Raw genomic sequence first — 21,085 nt, forward strand, 5'->3', positions numbered from 1 at the left:
ATAGCAATTTTATGCAGAATGACTATCTATAAAGGCAATGTCACTATGACGTTATATCCTGATGTAAAGATGTCAAATCCTATCCAGTAAATAATCAGCTTAAGGTGATGACATTAACTGATGCCTTGTACTGTTACTAGATAACATTTGCCTATGTATGGAGCTATTATTACTATACCTGTTTCTATTTCAAGTCCAAAGTAAAAGAGAGCACCATCACCCAGAGCGCACAGCAGGTAATGGCTGCCTTCAAATGTTGTCATCAAGATGGACCGTGGAATGATCTCTGCAAAAATAGGAACAGCACAAAATTGGGTAGGGAGGAAGTCACACTTCAGAGACAACCAACAGTATACTCGGACTATTTATAATTACACCAAACAGAAAAAGTGCATATTGACATTAAACCATGCTAAAACGTGGAGTGTTTTTTTTAAAAAAACAGATCTCAGACCTCCTCCAAAGTCTGCACTTTGTTAGCTGCTTATTTTTGACTCATTTCAATTTTGCAACAGCGGCATTCTGTGCATATGTGAAGGCTTTGTGTCTTAATGCAAGGAGTATCCGCAATAAGGTGGATGAATTAACTGTGCAAATAGATGTTAACAAATTTGATGTGATTGGGATTACGGAGACGTGGCTCCAGGATGATCAGGACTGGGAACTCAACATCCAGGGGTATTCAACATTCAGGAAGGATAGAATAAAAGGAAAAGGAGGTGGGGTAGCATTGCTGGTTAAGGAGGAGATTAAGGCAATAGTTAGGAAGGACATTAGCTTGGATGATGTGGAATCTATATGGGTAGAGCTGCAGAACACCAAAGGGCAAAAAACGTTAGTGGGAGTTGTGTACAGACCTCCAAACAGTAGTAGTGATGTTGGGGAGGGCATCAAACAGGAAATTAGGGGTGCATGCAATAAAGGTGCAGCAGTTATAATGGGTGACTTTAATATGCACATAGATTGGGCTAACCAAACTGGAAGCAATACGGTGGAGGAGGAGGATTTCCTGGAGTGCATAAGGGATGGTTTTTTAGACCAATATGTCGAGGAACCAACTAGGGGGGGGAGGCCATCTTAGACTGGGTGTTATGTAATGAGAGAGGATTAATTAGCAATCTCGTTGTGCGAGGCCCCTTGGGGAAGAGTGACCATAATATGGTGGAATTCTGCGTTAGGATGGAGAATGAAACAGTTAATTCAGAGACCATGGTCCAGAACTTAAAGGAGGCTAACTTTGAAGGTATGAGGCGTGAATTGGCTGGGATGGATTGGCGAATGATACTTAAGGGGTTGACTGTGGATGGGCAATGGCAGACATTTAGAGACCGTATGGATGAACTACAACAATTGTACATTCCTGTCTGGCATAAAAATAAAAAAGGGAAGGTGGCTCAACCGTGGCTATCAAGGGAAATCAGGGATAGTATTAAAGCCAAGCAAGTGGCATACAAATTGGCCAGAAATAGCAGCGAACCTGGGGACTGGGAGAAATTTAGAACTCAGCAGAGGAGGACAAAGGGTTTGAATAGGGCAGGGAAAATGGAGTATGAGAAGAAGCTTGCAGGGAACATTAAGACGGATTGCAAAAGTTTCTATAGATATGTAAAGAGAAAAAGGTTAGTAAAGACAAACGTAGGTCCCCTGCAGTCAGAATCAGGGGAAGTCATAACGGGGAACAAAGAAATGGCGGACCAATTGAACAAGTACTTTGGTTCGGTATTCACGAAGGAGGACACAAACAACCTTCCGGTTATAAAAGGGGTCGGGGGGTCTAGGAAGGAGGAGGAACTGAGGGAAATCCTTATTAGCCGGGAAATTGTGTTGGGGAAATTGATGGGATTGAAGGCCGATAAATTCCCAGGGCCTGATGGACTGCATCCCAGAGTACTTAAGGAGGTGGCCTTGGAAATAGTGGACGCATTGACAGTCATTTTCCAACATTCCATTGACTCTGGATCAGTTCCTATAGAGTGGAGGGTAGCCAATGTAACCCCACTTTTTAAAAAAGGAGGGAGAGAGAAAACAGGGAATTATAGACCGGTCAGCCTGACATCGGTAGTGGGTAAAATGATGGAATCAATTATTAAGGATGTCATAGCAGTGCATTTGGAAAGAGGTGACATGATAGGTCCAAGTCAGCATGGATTTGTGAAAGGGAAATCATGCTCGACAAATCTTCTGGAATTTTTTGAGGATGTTTCCAGTAGAGTGGACAAGGGAGAACCAGTTGATGTGGTATATTTGGACTTTCAGAAGGCGTTCGACAAGGTCCCACACAAGAGATTGATGTGCAAAGTTAGAGCACATGGGATTGGGGGTAGTGTGCTGACATGGATTGAGAACTGGTTGTCAGACAGGAAGCAAAGAGTAGGAGTAAATGGGTACTTTTCAGAATGGCAGGCAGTGACTAGTGGGGTACCGCAAGGTTCTGTGCTGGGGCCCCAGCTGTTTACACTGTACATTAATGATTTAGATGAGGGGATTAAATGTAGTATCTCCAAATTTGCGATGACACTAAGTTGGGTGGCAGTGTGAGCTGCGAGGAGGATGCTGTGAGGCTGCAGAGCGACTTGGATAGGTTAGGTGAGTGGGCAAATGCATGGCAGATGAAGTATAATGTGGATAAATGTGAGGTTATCCACTTTGGTGGTAAAAAGAGAGAGACAGACTATTATCTGAATGGTGACAGATTAGGAAAAGGGGAGCTGCAAAGAGATCTGGGTGTCATGGTACATCAGTCATTGAAGGTTGGCATGCAGGTGCAGCAGGCGGTTAAGAAAGCAAATGGCATGTTGGCCTTCATAGCGAGGGGATTTGAGTACAGGGGCAGGGAGGTGTTGCTACAGTTGTACAGGGCATTGGTGAGGCCACACCTGGAGTATTGTGTACAGTTTTGGTCTCCTAACCTGAGGAAGGACATTCTTGCTATTGAGGGAGTGCAGCGAAGGTTCACCAGACTGATTCCCGGGATGGCGGGACTGACCTATCAAGAAAGACTGGATCAACTGGGCTTGTATTCACTGGAGTTCAGAAGAACGAGAGGGGACCTCATAGAAACATTTAAAATTCTGACGGGGTTAGACAGGTTAGATGCAGGAAGAATGTTCCCAATGTTGGGGAAGTCCAGAACCAGAGGTCACAGTCTAAGGATAAGGGGTAAGCCATTTAGGACCGAGATGCGGAGGAACTTCTTCACCCAGAGAGTGGTGAACCTGTGGAATTCTCTACCACAGAAAGTTGTTGAGGCCAATTCACTAAATATATTCAAAAAGGAGTTAGATGAGGTCCTTACTACTAGGGGGTTCAAGGGGTATGGCGAGAAAGCAGGAATGGGGTACTGAAGTTGAATGTTCAGCCATGAACTCATTGAATGGCGGTGCAGGCTAGAAGGGCCGAATGGCCTACTCCTGCACCTATTTTCTATGTTTCTAACATGAAAGAATGCCGATTAACAGTATAGTGGAGTAATTATTGCCAGAGTTCTGGAATAGAAAGTGTGTTCTCATTCAATCCATCATCCCCAGTATATTTCTCTCACCTTATGTGCAAAGGTCAAGCCAAAAATACAAAATGTTATTTTGACTGCTCTCAAAGTCAGAAATCAAAGAATAAAACATCACTCGTGAACTAACATATTAGAAGATTTATCCACAGTGAAGATACTTTATTGCTCCAATTAATCTAAAACACAGGCACTTTAGCTCTCACAGGAAACCTTGTACTTCTCTTAAGCATGAAACTATGGTCATCATGCGCTCAGTAAAACGTAATGATGGGTGCTTGAAATTCTCTGAACAGTAGCAGATCTCTTGTGGCTTTGTTCATGGTGAGTGAGAAGTTATGCTGTTGTCTCCCAAGCTCTCACACTCTCATAATTAGGCACATGAATCAGCACTCTAATCGGAACTCCTTCACGGCAAACGAGCCAAAGGTGGGCAGAGGAAACGTTACAAGGATACCTTCAAAGCCTCCCCGATAAAGTGCAACATTCGCACTGACACCTGGGAGTCCCTGGCCAAAGACCGCCCTAAGTGAAGGAAGTGCATTTGGGAGGGTGTTGAGCACCTCGAGTCTCGTCGCCGAGAGCATGCAGAAATCAAGCGCAGGCAGCGGAAGGAGTGTGCGGCAAACCAGTCCCTTCCCTCAACGACTATCTGTCCCACCTGTGACAGGGACTGTAATTCCCGTATTGGACTGTTCAGCCACCTAAGGACTCATTTTAAGAGAGGAAGCAAGTTTTCCTCGATTCCGAGGGACTGCCTATGATGATGATGAAAACAAATACTTTTACTCAGCCAGAGATGGTTTCATCAAGACTAGCCCATTGTTGCCAAGTACAATACTATGTTGACAAAAAGTCAGGTATAATATAAAATTACATTTATCTGACTTGTAATGCACAAAAGATACGATTACTCATCTTTATTTTAAACAAGAGTTTTTCAAACCATAACTTTAAATATTAATATAAAATATTTAAAAAACCAAAGTAAAAGTTCAATCAATTCAACAATGCTGAAAGTTACACTGCCTCTCTCTTACCTCCCCCGAGCATCTCTTTGTGCAGGGTTTCAAATGATGGTAGTTTGAGGATCCGAGCTGAAATATCTGTCCATAGCCCCACAGAGCACAGGGGTGACATATTACTGCCCTCAGCCAATGGAGTGATATCTAGGCAGGCCACTTCATGCTCCATTTCTATAAAGCTGGTGGAATTTTAAAAAGGTAGTTGGTCAGTTTCCACTGATGCTCGTAAAAGACTGCTCGGAACTCATGATATATAGTCAGAAATATTATAAAGGGTTTTTTTTTTAATTTGAAAAGAAATGTTATGGTCGTAGGCTTTTTTTTGTCGTTAAGAATTCCCCTCCCACATCAGGAATTCATTTAGTTTGCCTCTCAGTAAATCTACCTTCTCTGACACTACCAGTCATCTGTGAAACAGCAAATTAGAATGTAAATCAGACCACCCAGCTTGCCCATATGCGCAACAATGGCCTTGGAGGGTAATGAATGCTACACCACTCAAACTTCCCTTTTAAATTATTAAAAAAATGTTATTTGCAACAGTTAACCCACATATATTTTGTTAAATCATATTATAAAGTTCTGCTTTCTTCTTTGAAGCCGTATGTTTAAGGTCATTGCAATTGTTCCTCTGATGTTATGAAGTGAAAAGTCATGTTACTGGGTTTGGCGGATGGGGGTGGAATTGGGCTGTGCAGAGGGAAACTGGCTTTCAAGCCGAGATGTGGATTGAAATACATCTTAGAATAATAGAATGCAATTCTGTGTTTATTGCAAGTGATCTATAGAAGAAACAAGTTTGCCCACTTCCCCTTTAGTCACTAAGTCTATGTACTTGGTCAGAAAGTCACGGGTTCAAGCTCCACTCAAAGCCTTGAGCACATAATTTAAGCCAACGTTTCAGTACAGTACTGAGGAAATGCTGTATTGTCACAGTGCTGACTTTCGGATGAGATATTTATCCAGGGTCCCGTCTGCCTGTTCAGGTAGATATAGAAGATCCGATAACACTACTTGGAGGAAGGGAGTCTCCAAGATCTCCTGGACAATATTTATCCCTCAATCAACTCCAAATCAGATTAAATTGGTCATTTTTTCTCCTTGTGTTTGTGGAACCTTGCTGTGTGAAAATTGGCTGCCATCTTTGCCTACTGTGACTAAACTTCACAAGTAATTAATTGGCTGCAAAGTGCTTTAGGATGTCCGGAGACCATGAAAGGTGCTACATAAATGCAAATTCTTTCTTTCTTTAATGTGTATAGGCCATAGCACAAAACTGCCCCCACCCTCTCCAATTTGGCACCAATTGGCAATTTTAAATTGAGGGCTCACAGGATGGCTGGTGTGAAATGGAGAAGGAAGTCAATGGTCACCATTACAATGGGTTGATTACCTGATCTGTTTCAGTTCTTTCGGGTGGATCTCCAGGTAATACAACACACGACCCACTGCCACCACCACCTGGCTGTTATTACAGGATGCGACACTGATATTCTTTCCATTTGGTTCCTTCCACTCACTAACCAGTGACTTGGGCTCTTGGCTGACCAGTCGCACCGAACCAGACGTTATCTGCATAGTGTAACAGTTATTAGCACATGGAGGGCACTAAACTCTACATAAATGTTACAACTGACTCTTGACATTGAACAATGGATTGTACATAGGGGATGCAAGCTGATTACTCAGTCTCACATTAAAACTAAGAATTTTTGGGAGGAGGGAAAGGCCAAAAGGCACAAATTTGGACACAAATTACTGAAGCATTGGAGTTGAGTAACATTTACATCATGCAAGATTTTAACTTCCCACGAGTTCAATGGTCCAATGGTGAACCCTCTAGTATTAAAGGTGTATCAGCTGAAAGATTTGTAGTCATTATAAATTACTGTTTTCTAACACTGCATTAAAATTAGGAGATTGAAGTAATTGCATACTTGATTTAATCTTTAGTAATGACCCCAATATCAAACCTCCATGTGAGAAAATACCTGGGCAACAGTGACCACAACATTAGATTCAACCTGATCAGTCGTACAAAATTGCCAAAAATGTAATGCTTTCACAAGGGCTAAATTTGCAAAAATGACAGGATTTAAATCAAGCCAATTGGACAACCCTATTAGGCGAGGTTAGTGATAATACCAATGGAAAATTAAATATCTTTCAAACCAATCGAATGCAAAAGGAAGCTACCTTAATCAGGCCTTGCAGCATGCGGGCACTGCTTCTTTAGGAGTGCATCCGAATGGAGCTGAACACTGTACAATTATCAGTAAATAGCTGCACTCCTAAACCTTATGATAGAGGAGTCATTGATGAAGCAGCTGCAGATAATTGGGCTTGAGGAACTCCTGCAGCGATGTCCTGGGACTGAGATGATTGGTCTCCAACAATCGCAACCATTTTCCCTTGTGCTAGGTATGACTCTAGCCATTGGAAAAGCTTTCCCCCTGATCACTATTGACTTCAGTTTTACTAGGGCGCCTTGGTACCACACATTGGTCAAATGTTGCCTTGATGTCAAGGGCAGTCACTCCTGCTTCATTGCTGGAATTCAGGTCCTATGTCCATTTTTGCACCAAGGCTGTAATGAAGTGTATAGCCGAGTAATCTTGGCGGAAAACAAACTGAGCATCAGTGAGCATATTATTGGTGACTAAGTGCATTTGATAGTGTTGTTGACGGTTCCTTCCATCACTTTGCTGATCATTGGGAGCAGGACAGTCACTTGCCAGTTTAGATTTGTCCTGCTTTTTCGGACAGGGCATACCTGGACAATTTTCCACATCATTGCATGTTCAGCCATTGAATGGCGGTGCAGGCTCGAAGGGCTTAATGGCCTACTCCTGCACCTATTTTCTATGTTTCTATTTCCCCTTTTTTTAGGAGGCAAACATATTCAGAGAAGGTTTTATACAAATAGCATTAAATAAATTAGAATAAGGAAGATAGGTGTTATGGAATGGTCATTATGCAGTGCTTTCTGCTTACAGAGAACCTTCAGGCATAGGGTTTCAAATTGGGCTCTTATGGGATCAAGTGGCATAGATTTCTATGTTTAACTGTATTTGTTTACTTATCACATTCTGCTGCTATATACTAATAAAAAAAAAAAAAATTTCTGCAATGATAGTACGGTTTCCTTTGGGTAACTGATACTGCCCATCAGAAGTTAGGAGAGGGGCCCCTAGATTTATAGGATCCTGGACAAAAACATGTTTGCACATGACAAATAAATGTTATACCCAGAGCCTCCCTTACCTGAATAAGCTGCTGATGGGCCACATTCCCACAGTAGAAGGTCTGTTGGTCGTCAACAAATCCTGGCATTTCAGTCTCCTCCACCTCCTCCCCATTAAGCATCAGCACACTGCAATGACAACACACATCAGTTAGCAAAAATTCATTCAGCTTCCAGTTAAATTCCCCCCTCCAAGTTCTCTCCTTTTAGACTACTCTACTACACTCAGACTCCTGGGTAGACTAGAGCCCATTTACTTAAGTGGAGTCCTCTGTTCAAGAAAACTACTCGATCTGCAAGTTATGGTTGGGGAGGATGGTAATGAGGGTGAGGAAGATGGAGATCCACCCGCCTAGTTAAAAAACAAAAATTTGATCACTGATCACACAAATGTAATGAGAATGCAAGGCATCAATAGAAAAAATTAACTTATTTGTATCAAACATGGTCCAAATCATTCACTGCCTAGCTCTGTGCTTATACAGTTAAGTTTCTGATCTCATCTGTATTGTCACAAGAAATTACTTGCACAGAGGAAGCTAGGCGAAGGGAAATAGGACAAAAAAGGAGTTAATCTGTTCTAGTCTTGCGTGCCTGTAACAACCAGTTAAAGTTTGCCTTCTGCAGAAGACTGCAAGACAGGTAAATTGCCTTTTTAACCACAGATCAAGAATGGTAAAAAAATAAGAAAATGGACAAAAGGAGGAATTAAATAACACAGTAATTATATATTCGACAACGCATGAAAATAAAGGCATGTCACGACAGAAAAACTTATTTGACTGTTCTCATCAATCTACCTACCGCAGATGCATCTGTCCCTGACAGTTGTGGTAGGAGTTACCACCGCAGTCTTTGTGGAGACGAAGTCCCGTCTTTACGCTGAGGCCACTCTCTATCGTGTTGTGTGACACTACCGTGCCAAATGGAATAGATTCAGATCCAGCAGCTCAAAACTGGGTATCCATGAGGCGCTGTGGGCCATCAGCAGCAGAATTGTATTCCACCACAATGTGTAACCTCATCGCCTGGTATATCGCTCACTATACCGTTGCCATCAAGCCAAGGGACCAACCATGGTTCAATGAAAAGTGTAGAAGAGCATGTCAGGACCAGTACCAGGCTTACCTAAAAATGAACCTGATGAAGCTACAACATAGGACTAACACCATACAAGCTAAGCAGCAGGAACAGCATGCTATTGACGAACCTAAGCAATTCCACAATCAACAGATCAGATCAAAGCTCTGCAGTCCTGCTACATTCAGTCATGAATGGTGGTGGACAATTAATCAGCTAATGGGAACTGGAGGCTCCATCAATATCCCTATCCTCAATGATGGCGGAGCTCAGCACGAGTGCAAAAGACAAGGCTGAAGCGTTTGCAACCATCTTCAGCCAGAAGTGCCAAGTGGATGATCCATATCGGCCTCCTCCTGAGGTCCCCATCACTGAAGCCAGTCTTCAGCCAATTCGATTCGCTCTACAGGATATCAAGAAACGGTTGAGCACACTGGATACAGCAAAGGCTATGGGTCCTGACAACATCCCAGCTGTCGTGCTGAAGACTTGTGCTCCAGAACTAGCCGTGCCTGTAGCCTAGCTGTTCCAGTATCGTTACAACACTGCCATCGACCTGACAATGTGGAAAATTGGCCAGACCACATTACAGCCTTGACTGCCCGACAAAAAGACAGCATTTGCCAGAGTGTGGCATCAAGAAGCCCTAGTAAAATTGAAGTCAATGGGAATCAAGGGAAAAACTCTCCACTGGCTGGGGTCATACCTAGCGCAAAGGAAGATGGTTGTGGTTGTTGGAGGCCAATCATCTCAGCCCCAAGACATCACTGCAGAGTTCCTCAGGGCATTGTCCTCGGCCCAACCATCTCAGTTGCTTCATCAATGACCATCCCTCCAACGTGGGGTCAGAAGTAGGGATGTTCGCTGATGATTGCAGTGCTCAGTTCCATTCGCAACTCCTCAGATAATGGAGCAGTCCATGCACGCATGCAACATGACCTGGACAACATTCAGGCTTGTACTGATAAGTGGCAAGTAACATTCATACCACTTAAGTATCGGGCAATGACTATCTCCAACAAAAGAGAGTCAAACCACCGCCACTTGAAATTAAACGGAATTACCATCGCCGAATCCCCCACCATGAACATCCTGGGGTTTACCATTGACCAGAAACTTAACTAAACCAGCCAGATAAATATTGTGGTTACAAGAGCGGGTCAGAGACCAGGTATTCTGAGGCGAGTGTCTCACCTCCAGACTCCCCAAAATCTTTCCACCATCTACAAGGCACAAGTCAGGAGTGTGATGTAATACTCTCCACTTGCCTGGACTGGTTGGGCCGAATGGTCCACGTACCAGCTCCAACAACACTCAAAAAGCTCAACACCATCCAGGACAAATCAGCCCGCTCATCCACCACCTTAAACATTCACTCCTTCCACCACCAGCGCTGCAGTGTGTACCATCCAAAAGAGGCACGGCAGCAACTTGCCAACTTCTTAGACAGTACTTCCCAAACCTGCGCCCTCTACCACCTAGAAGGACAATAGCAGCAGGTGCGTGGGAACACCACCTCCAAGTTACACACTGTCCTGACTTGGAAATATATTGCTGTTCCTTCATCGTCGCTGGATCAAAATCTTGGAACTCCCTCCCTAATAGCACTGTGAGAATACCTTCCCCACACGGACTGCAGTAGTTCAATAAGACAGCTCACCACCACCTTCTCAAGGGCAATTAGAGATGGGCAATAAATGTCAGCAATGCCCACATCCCATGAACGAATAAAAAAAATATCTGATTTGTTGGTGGAATTGTATCCATTTAATGGGTTCAATTTTTTCCCTCTCCTTCCCCCTCCCGTGGAACTGGATCTTCTGCCCTGATTCTCTTATCTGCGCTGATTTTGTTAACTGGTCAGAAGGTTTTTCCGAGGGATCACATACGGTGTCTTAAAAAAAAATCGCTTAAATGACCAAACTTGCTTAAATGGCCCGAGACCGTTCTGGATTCCAGGCTTTTCCGGACTTTCGATCGCCTTTCTGACGTCACGAATCCAGAAACACCCGAGCCCAGGTTCGGGTATTTCCTGATTTCGGAATGTCAGCAAAAGGCACGGGGGGGGGGGGGGAGGGAGAGGGTATTTGCCGAGGAGCCATCCAGGGCCGGCTGGCCTGGTCCCCGCCAAGGAAGAGGCCCCGAGGTGAGGTCAGGGCAGTGGCTGTGAGGCGATGCGAGCAGCGGCAAGGCCAGAGGTCGGCAGGGTCGTCGGGTCCAGATTCCGGAACATTTTATGAATTTCGGACAACCCTGCCACCGATCGTCCCGGATTCCGGAACTCCAGATTTTCAACGCTGCACCTGTATTATTCTAACTCTACATTTTAGTCTTGTTTTTTTTGCCATATCTATGGTGACTACATAAGAAAAACTCCAATAATCTTATGCTATCAAACTACCAAGAATGTCCATGCAAGGTGATGCTCTAATTAAAACTGGTGCCTGATTAATGTTCTTGGTGGTTGTCGCAAAGGGGAGGTGCTAAGTTTTAGATAGGATAGACAACACAGAAACAGGCCATTCGGCCCAACCAGTCCAACCAGTTGAGCCTCCTCCAGTCTTTCCTCATCTAAACCTATCGACATAACCCTCTATTCCCTTTTCTCTCATATACTTCTCTAGCCGCCCCTTAAATGCATCTATACTATTTGCTTCAACCACTCCGTGGTAGCAAGTTCCATATTCTCACCATTAGAAACATCGAAAATAGGTGCAGGAGTAGGCCACTGGGCCCATTGAGCCTGCACCACCATTCAATATGATCATGGCTGATCATGCATTTCAGTACCCCATTCCTGCTTTCTCTCCATACCCCTTGATCCCTTTAGCCATGAGGGCCACCTCTAACTCCCTTTTGAATATATCTAACGAACTGGCCTCAACAACTTTCTGTGGTAGAGAATTCCACATGCCCACATGAGTGAAGAAGTTTCTCCTCATCTCGGTCCTAAATGGCGTACTCCTTATCCTTAGACTGTGACCCCTGGTTCTAGACTTCCCCAACATCAGGAACATTCTTCCTGCATCTAACCTGTCCAATCCCGTCAGAATTTTATATGTTTCTATGAGATCCCCTAAATTCTTCTAAATTCCATTGAATACAAGCCTAGTCGATCCAGTCTTTCTTCATGTCAGTCCTGTCATCCCAGGAATCAGGCTGGTGAACCTTTGCTGCACTCCCTCAATAGCAAGAATGTCCTTCCTCAGATTAGGAGACCAAAACTGCACACAATACTCAAGGTGTGGTCTCATCAAGGTCCTGTACAACTGCAGTAAGACCTCCCTGCTCCGATACTCAAATTTCCTCGCTATGAAGGCCAGCATGCCATTAGCTTTCTTTATTGTCTGCTGTACCTGCATGCCTACCTTCAATGACTGATGTACCATGACACCCAGGTCTCGTTGTACCTCCCCCTTTACCAATCTGTCACCATTCAGATAATAATCAGCCCTCCTGTTTTTACCACCAAAGTGGATAACCTCACATTTATCCACATTATACCGCATCTGCCATGTATTTGCGCACTCACATAACCTGTCCAAGTCACCCTGCAGCTTCTTAGCATCCTCCTCACACTGCTTAGTGTCATCTGCAAACTTGGAGATATTACATTCAATTCCTTTGTCTAAATCATTAATGTATATTGTAAATAGCTGGGGTCCCAGCACTGAACCTTGCGGTACCCGACTAGTCACTGCCTGCCATTCTGAAAAGGACCCGTTTATTCCTACTCTCTGCTTCCTGTCTGTCAACCAGTTCTCTATTCTTTGGGTAAATAATTTTCTTCTGAATTCCCTATTGGATTTCTTGGTGACCATCTTATATTGATGGCCTCCAGTTATGCTCTTCCCCACAATGGAAATATTCTCTCTGTATACACTCTATCAAAGCCTTTCATAATTTTAAAGACCTCTATTAGTTCACCCTTAGCCTTTTTTCAAGGGAAAAAGGGAAAGAGACCCAGCCTGTCCATCCTTTCCACGTATATATATCATCTCATTTCTGGTATCATCCTTGTAAATCTTCTCTGCACCCTCTCCACTGCCTCTATATCCTTCTTATAATATAGCGACCAGAACTGTATGCAGTACTGTGTGGGGTCTAACCAAGCTTCGATACAGGTTCAGCATAACTTCCCTACTTTTCAATTCGATACCTCTGGAAATAAACACTCGTGCTTAGTTTGCTTTTTTAATGGCCTTGCTAACCCTATTCTTCCTGCAGTAAAAGTAGGCTATATATAGTATCATGTCATCATCATCATCATCATCATAGGCAGTCCCTCGAAACGAGGATGACTTACTTCCACACCAAAAATAAAGGATGAGTTCACAGGTGTTTCGAATGAAGAACCCGAACTACATCCTCAAGGGTGGAAGATGCCTGTGCACGGATTTTTTTTAACGTGTGGTGGCCATTGCACACCAGCCACCACACGGGCTCGACAGAGCTAGGTCTTGGTCCAGTGGCAAGGATTACCCAAAACAATTGGAGACCTGCTCTGCTGCACGGACCTAGTGCGCACACAGTGTGGGCTGGCCCGTGCTGCCCCTGGCCCCGAACTCACGCCTCTCCTGGGCCCCGATCACATCCCTCCACAGTCTCTCTCAGCTCCTTCGCCCCGACCTCGCAGCTCCTGCTGCATCTGTCCACGCTCCAATCACCGACCTGGAGCTTGCTGACGTCACATTCTTCGCTGCCGTTGTCCTCATGCACCAGCTTGCGCTGTACCTTGTAGTGGCATACCTCCACGCTGCTCCCAGGCTGCCGCTCGCCGCTCCTTTCATTGCCCCGACCTGCTGCTGATGGTTTCTCGCAGGTCGGGGCCTCCACGTTGCTCCCGGGCCACACGCGACTCCTTTTATGGCCCCGACCTGCCGCTGATGGGCATCATGTAACTATCCTCTCACTCACTACATTTTGCTGGAGAAATAACCTGTTTTTAATCAGGAGACACTGCTGTAGTTCGTAGAGACTTTTTAAATAGACTCATGAAATCGACTTTGTTCACTGTAAGATAGACTGTTTGCTGTAAGCCCTGCCCTGCCTCTGGCTCAATGGCTGACACAGTGCAACTTACTGGCTGACACAATGGTATCAATAGACTCTCTGTTAAAAGTATTCTGCCACGAGAAGGTGCAAGTGCCTTGGAAAATACAGTGACCATTTCTCATTTGTAACTGCCTGCTTGGAAGCCACAAAAGTGATAGTAACAGTTCAACTCCACTGTGGCACGACTTTCCTCACAAAACATTCAAAATGAAACCTCTTGTTCTACACTCATTACGAAATAAACTACAGGTTGGACCTCTCTGGTCCGGCACCCTTGGGACCTGACCGGTGACAGATCAGAGAATTTCCCATGGGAGGTCAACTGCTGACAACGACCCGGACACGTTCTGCACATGTGCTGCGCAGAAGCCCACTGTGCAGTGTTTAGTCGGCCAGAATCACTCCGTTTTTTTAAAATCCTCAGACCCAGCTTCGGCACCTCAGTCAGCCGCCTGCCCTTCCCTTCCCTTCCCTTCCTTTGTCCGCTTACCTCAATGAACACCAACACCTTAAAAAACCACATACATACAAAAAAAACTAGAGATCGGAGACAAAGTGGAGGATAAAGTCAAGGAGAGACACCGAACCTTACCCACGATCCTACTCCCGGCGCCAGTCCGTGTGTAAGCCGCGAGCAGAACCTGACTGGTGGAAGCGGCAGCCTCCTCGCACCGAGACACATACACAACAACCCCCACCCCACCCCATCACCCCCCCTCTCGAGACCGTGGCGACCCACGCACACACAACCCCCCGCCCGCCAGCAGAGCCCACACTGACTGATAGCCGCTCCAGCCAATCGCTGCACACACACACACCGCAGCAGCACCCCACAACAGCCCAGCCCGCTGCAACACTGCTTAAATGGGCAGTCCACGCCGGGCTGATGCCGGATCAGGGATGTTTCTGGACTAAAGAGTCCCGGACTGGAGAGGTACAACCTGTAGTCATTTTTCCAACTAACCATTGCCACAAGTTTGATAATGCTAGAAATATGAAAGCAGAAAATGTCCAAAGATAAGAAAATAAAACACAGATATAGTTATGAAACAACTCCTTACCGAGTCTGTCCAACAAATGAGAGTACCAACATATCATCTGTATCACGAGTGGAATCGGAACGCAGTGGCCACAGACCTGAGAAGGGACAGAACAATCAGGAGGTTAAAGATTTACATTATAAAGTACCGTATCATGTGTTTCATAAATGTCTCAAAGCGCTTCACAAATAATGAAGGCAAACAGAGAAGCTATTGTGCACGCAGCAAAATCCCACAAGCAGCAGAGAGATAAATTACTACTTAATCTGTTTTTTGGTGCTTTTGGTTCAGAGGAATGTTGACCAAGACATGAGGAGAGCTCCCTTCTCATCTTGAAAGAGTACAGGGTGAATCTCTCAAATCCAGCACCCTTGGGACCTGGCCTGTGCCGGATGAGAGAATTTGCCGGACGACGGAAGGTCATGCCGACCCTCGACTTACCGGGTCCTGATGACAGCAATCGTGCCCCTGACCGCCTCCGTCACGCTCAGACTCCAAAACTCCCGCCACACTCCTCCGCGCTGCTTTATTGAACGCTGCCTCACAAGATTGCGTCCCGACCCCGAAGCTGGTTTTATGCATGCGCTGTGCAGAAGGCTACTGCGCAGCATTTCAGGCCCAGCAACAGTTGGGGGGGGGGGGGGAGCACCGGAGAGAGGAGGAAAGATTTAAAGAACACAAAGCAGTTGCAGTATTAAACACATCAACAAATTAGAAATTCTGACCAGGTAATGCTGACTACGCGGAGGTCAACGACCTGGCCGTGTTCTGCGCATGCGCGCCCCCGCGCCCGGGAATTATGCCGGATAAATAGTGCCGGTTTTAAGAGGTTCCACCTGTACCACCGGATCTTTAATGTCCACCTGAATAACCAAAACAAGCAGACTAGGCTGCTATTCAACACCCAATCTGAAGGACAGCACCTCCAATAATGCAGCACTCCCTCAGTGATCCCTGGCACCATCAAAAAAAGTACCATTGTGCAGTATCAACTAATAGCATCTCACAGGACAAAAGTCGTTAAATCGACCTCTCGGTGACAGCAGCAAACCAAGCAATTTGAATGGTTCTCTCCAGGCAACAAGGCATCAAAGGCTGCACCGAATTCAAACATACCAGTATTGCCACCATTTTCACTACAGCAATATGCGTAGGAGAGTAAACAATCTCCAATGTCGACAAACCACTTGTAAAGTGGCCTGACCCACCGCTCCTTCCTAGTCAACATCCATCCATTCATCTCGGAGACTTTAATAGCCACCACACAATGTGGGGCTGTGCAAATGCCAGCTATAATGGAGAAGCAATTATACAGTGGGCTTCACTGGAGAATAAATTCTTCCTTTTTGATGCCAAAGATCAAGTTTTATTTCATTCGGTAGCTAAAAGAATATAACCCAGACCTACATTTCCTCTCTAATGACAGCAAAGGAAACCCAATCATCGCCTCCAGAACCATTCTTGACGACTTCCCCAACAGTCAACAGAGGGCCTCAATCATCAACGTCGGCATCGAAATTCTTGTCATGACATCAATACCGGAACCGCGATGGAACTTCAAAAAAGCACACTGGGAAACCTTCCAAAGGTCGGTTGACCCGAATATCAGGTGGATTCCACCAACGCCTTCAACAGATTTATAGGAATCATTAAAGTTGCTGCAAAACGCAGTATACCTCGGGGGTTTAGAACGACATATATTCCTTGTTGGATGGAAGAAAGAGAGGCTCTCCAATAGGAATATTCTCTGAACAAGAACCCAGCCACAACCACCGCAATACTAGAGTCCTTGAACTCGGTGAGATGTGAAAGGTGGAGGAGCTTTGTGGAGAAGACTAACTTCACTCACTCCAGCAGGAAAGCACGGGCGCTGCTCCGTCAACTGGGCGGGGCAAACCCCGTCTATAGACCCAGGACAACCTTCAGAGCAGCACCATTGCATCCCACTTGATACAAACGTAAAGGCCCCGGTGAACAAAGAATTTCAACGCCAGGTGAATGAAACGGCAGCTTTGACAAACTTGATGGCAGCACCAAGACAGTCAACTGTATCTGATCCATTCACTTTGGGCGAACTAAACACAGCCCTGTCTGGAAAAGCTGTTGGTCCAGATGGTGTTTATTCAGAATTCTTAAAAGCACTGGGACCCAAAGCAAAGAGATGGTTGACCTTCTTCTGAGGTACTGGCAACTGGTAAAATTCCAGGCAACTGGAGGGAGACTAAAATAATTGCCCTCCTGAAGCAGGGGAAGAATGCTTGTGAAGCCTCCAGCTACCACCCGATCTCCTTACTTTGCACTTGTAAAAACTGTACACCTTTTATTCAGTGATATTTATTTTTGGAATACATACCCTTAATACCAGGAAGATCAATGCTAGCATGTTCATGGATTCCAATTCCATTCCGGATTATTCTCAGTGAGCCTTCTTTAAAAGCTCCTGAACAAGTAACCAGCTGCATTAACAGAGAAAGATTACATGATCAGTCAAATGCACATACAACCTCCCCGCAAAGCCCAGAGTTGTTATGACCATGCTAACCAAAAAGGCCGGAACACCGTGTTTCAGGTGCATTCTCACTGCTTGAAGTCGGCAAGACTTTATGTCTTTCCTTTTACGAATTAAGAGCGAGCGATACATTTTTAAAACGAACAGTTTCAGTAATTTTCTCCCTTCTCGACTCTTGCTGCAGTGTAGTCCCAGAGGCACTTGCTGCATTCTTCATCAAAATGGCCGTTCTTTGAGTTTGAGCCTGGACAGTGAGCGCTGGTAAGCTATTTAATCATGGACTTCTTCACAAGCAAACCCAATCTCATCTTCATTCAACGTCCACCCACACATTTGCTTGCATGGGTAGTAAATATTGGCTGATTGTCTTTCAAACATTTAACTATATTTATTTATGCGTGTAACGAGCATCTTGCAAGTAACTTATTCTGAATGATCATTGTAGAAGCACGCCTCCCTTTGTAGTTTTCTTGAAGACTTAACTTTTTCTCTCCCTAGCCCAGGGATAATGAGGCCAATTGTTACTGCCTCCAACACCCCACTGGTTACCTTTCTCAATTGAGATCAGCGAGCTCACTGATAATATCTAACAGCAGCACACTCAGCCTCCAGCTGCAGGGATCAAATTATAACAACACTGAGTTGCACAGCAAAGGTTCTTCTCAGAACTCATTGTGTTCCAACACCATCAGGTCTTGAGCAGTAAATGAGTGAAACCAAACTCACAACACACTCCTGCAAAGGGAAGACAGACGAATCCAAGGAAGAAGACAGAAACATAGAAAATAGGTGCAAGAGTGGGCCATTCGGCCCTTCGAGCCTGCATCGCCATTCAATAAGTTCATGGCTGAACATGCAACTTCAGTACCCCATTCCTGCTTTCTCGCAAGAGCCCTTGATCCCCCGAGTAGTAAGGACTACATCTAACTCCTTTTTGAATATATTTAGTGAATTGGCCTCAACAACTTTCTGTGGTAGAGAATTCCACAGGTTCACCACTCTCTGGGTGAAGAAGTTTCTCCTCATCTCGGTCCTAAATGGCTTACCCCTTATCCTTAGACTGTGACCCCTGGTTCTGGACTTCCCCAACATAGGGAACATTCTTCCTGCATCTAACCTGTCTAAACCCGTCAGAATTTTAAACGTTTCCATTCTCCTCTCATTCTCCTGAACTCCAGTGAATACAAGCCCAGTTGATCCAATCTTTCTTGATATTTCAGTCCCGCCATCCCGGAAATCAGTCTGGTGGACCTTTGCTGCACTCCCTCAATAGTAAGAATGTCCTTCCTCAAGTTAGGAGACCAAAACTGTACACAATACTCCAGGTGTGTCCTCACCAAGGCCCTGTACAACTGTAGTAACACCTCCCTGCCCCTGTACTCAAATCCCCTCGCTATGAAGGCCAACATGCCATTTGCTTTCTTAATCGCCTGCTAACCTTCAATGAGTGATCTACTATGACACCCAGGTCTCGTTGCACCTCCCCTTTTCCTAATCTGTCACCATTCAGATAATAGTCTGTCTCTCTCTTTTTACCACCAAAGTGGATAACCTCACATTTGTCCACATTACACTTCATCTGCCAAGCATTTGCCCACTCACCTAACCTATCCAAGTCACTCTGCAGCCTCATAGCATCCTCCTCGCAGCTCACACTGCCACCCAACTTAGTGTCATCTGCAAATTTGGAGATACTACATTTAATCCCCTCGTCTAAATCATTAATGTACGATGTAAACAGCTGGGGCCCCAGAACAGAACCTTGCGGTACCCCACTAGTCACTGCCTGCCATTGTGAAAAGTACCCATTTACTCCTACTCTTTGCTTCTTGTCTGCCAACCAGTTCTCAATCCATGTCAGCACACTACCCCCAATCCCATGTGCTTTAACTTTGCACATTAATCTCTTGTGTGGGACCTTGTCTCAAGCCTTCTGAAAGTCCAAATACACCACATCAACTGGTTCTCCCTTGTCCACTCTACTGGAAACATCCTCAAAAAATTCCAGAAGATTTGTCAAGCATGATTTCCCTTTCACAAATCCATGCTGACTTGGACCTATCATGTCACCTCTTTCCAAATGCGCTGCTATGACATCCTTAATAATTGATTCCATCATTTTACCCACTACCGATGTCAGGCTGACCGGTCTGTAATTCCCTGTTTTCTCTCTCCCTCCTTTTTTAAAAAGTGGGGTTACATTGGCTACCCTCCACTCCATAGGAACTGTCCTGAGTCTATGGAATGTTGGAAAATGACTGTCAATGCAGCCGCTATTTCCAAGGCCACCTCCTTAAGTACCAACAGGCCCTGGGGATTTATCGGCCTTCAATCCCATCAATTTCCCCAACACAATTTCCCGACTAATAAGGATTTCCCTCAGTTCCTCCTTCTTACTAGACCCTCTGACCCTTTTTATGTCCGGAAGGTTGTTTGTGTCCTCCTTAGTGAATACCAAACCAAAGTACTTGTTCAATTGGTCTGCCATTTCTTTGTTCCCAGTTATTACTTCCCCTGATTCTGACTGCAGGGGACCTATGTTTGTCTTTATTAACCTTTTTCTCTTTACATATCTATCAAAGCTTTTGCAGTCCATTTTAATGTTCCCTGCAAGCTTCCTCTCATACTCTATTTTCCCTGCCCTAATCAAACTCTTTGTCCTCCTCTGCTGAGATCTAAATTTCTCCCAGTCCCCGGGTTCGCTGCTATTTCTGGCCAATTTGTATGCCACTTCCTTGGCTTTAATACTATCCCCGATTTCCCTTGATAGCCATGGTTCAGCCACCTTCCCTTTTTTATTTTTACGCCAGACAGGGATGTACAATTGTTGTAGTTCATCCATGCAGTCTCTAAATGTCTGCCATTGCCCATCCACTATTAACCCCTTAAGTATCATTCGCCAATCTATCCTAGCCAATTCACGCCTCATACCTTCAAAGTTACCCTTCTTTAAGTTCTGGACCATGGTCTCTGAATTAACTGTTTCATTCTCCATCCTAATGTAGAATTCCACCATATTATGGTCACTCTTCCCCAAGGGGCCTCGCACGAGATTGCTAATTAATCCTCTCTCATTACACAACATCCAGTCTAAGATGGCCTCCCCCCTAGTTGGTTCCTCGACATATTGGTCTAGAAAACCATCCGTTATGCACTCCAGGAAATCCTCCTCCATCGTATTGTTTCCAGTTTGGTTAGCCCAATCTATATGCATATTAAAGTCACCCATGATAACTGCTGCACCTTTATTGCATGCATCCCTAATTTCCTGTTTGATGCCCTCCCCAACATCACTACTACTGTTGAGGTCTGTACACAACTCCCACTAGCTTTTTCTGCCCTTTGGTATTCCGCAGCTCCACCCATACCGATTCCACATCATCCAAGCTAATGTCTTTCCTTACAATTGCATTAATTTCCTCTTTAACCAGCAATACCACCCCGCCTCCTTTTCCTTTCTGTCTATCCTTCCTAAATGTTGAATACCCTTGGATGTTGAGTTCCCAACCTTGGTCACCCTGGAGCCATGTCTCTGTGATGCCAACCAGATCGTATCCGTTAACTGCTATCTGCACAGCTAATTCGTCCACCTTATTCCGAATACTCCTCGCATTGAGGCACACAGCC

General features: G+C 44.9%; 1 protein-coding gene across 1 annotated transcript in view; it reads right to left on the reverse strand.

The window, feature by feature from the left end:
* The window catches only part of ddb1 (damage-specific DNA binding protein 1), a 101,892-nt gene that overhangs the window by 41,787 nt on the left and 39,020 nt on the right, over positions 1–21,085 (reverse strand). Inside the window, exons 10-15 of the mRNA XM_070899793.1 lie at positions 17,303–17,405; positions 14,971–15,046; positions 7,795–7,903; positions 5,924–6,102; positions 4,546–4,709; positions 179–286 (exon numbers count right to left, since the gene is read on the reverse strand). Coding sequence (XP_070755894.1) covers positions 179–286; positions 4,546–4,709; positions 5,924–6,102; positions 7,795–7,903; positions 14,971–15,046; positions 17,303–17,405 — 739 coding nt within the window. The remainder of the gene's footprint in view (positions 1–178; positions 287–4,545; positions 4,710–5,923; positions 6,103–7,794; positions 7,904–14,970; positions 15,047–17,302; positions 17,406–21,085) is intronic.

The sequence above is a fragment of the Pristiophorus japonicus genome, chromosome 14 (assembly GCF_044704955.1).
Source record: "Pristiophorus japonicus isolate sPriJap1 chromosome 14, sPriJap1.hap1, whole genome shotgun sequence".
Taxonomy (NCBI): Eukaryota; Metazoa; Chordata; class Chondrichthyes; family Pristiophoridae; genus Pristiophorus; species Pristiophorus japonicus.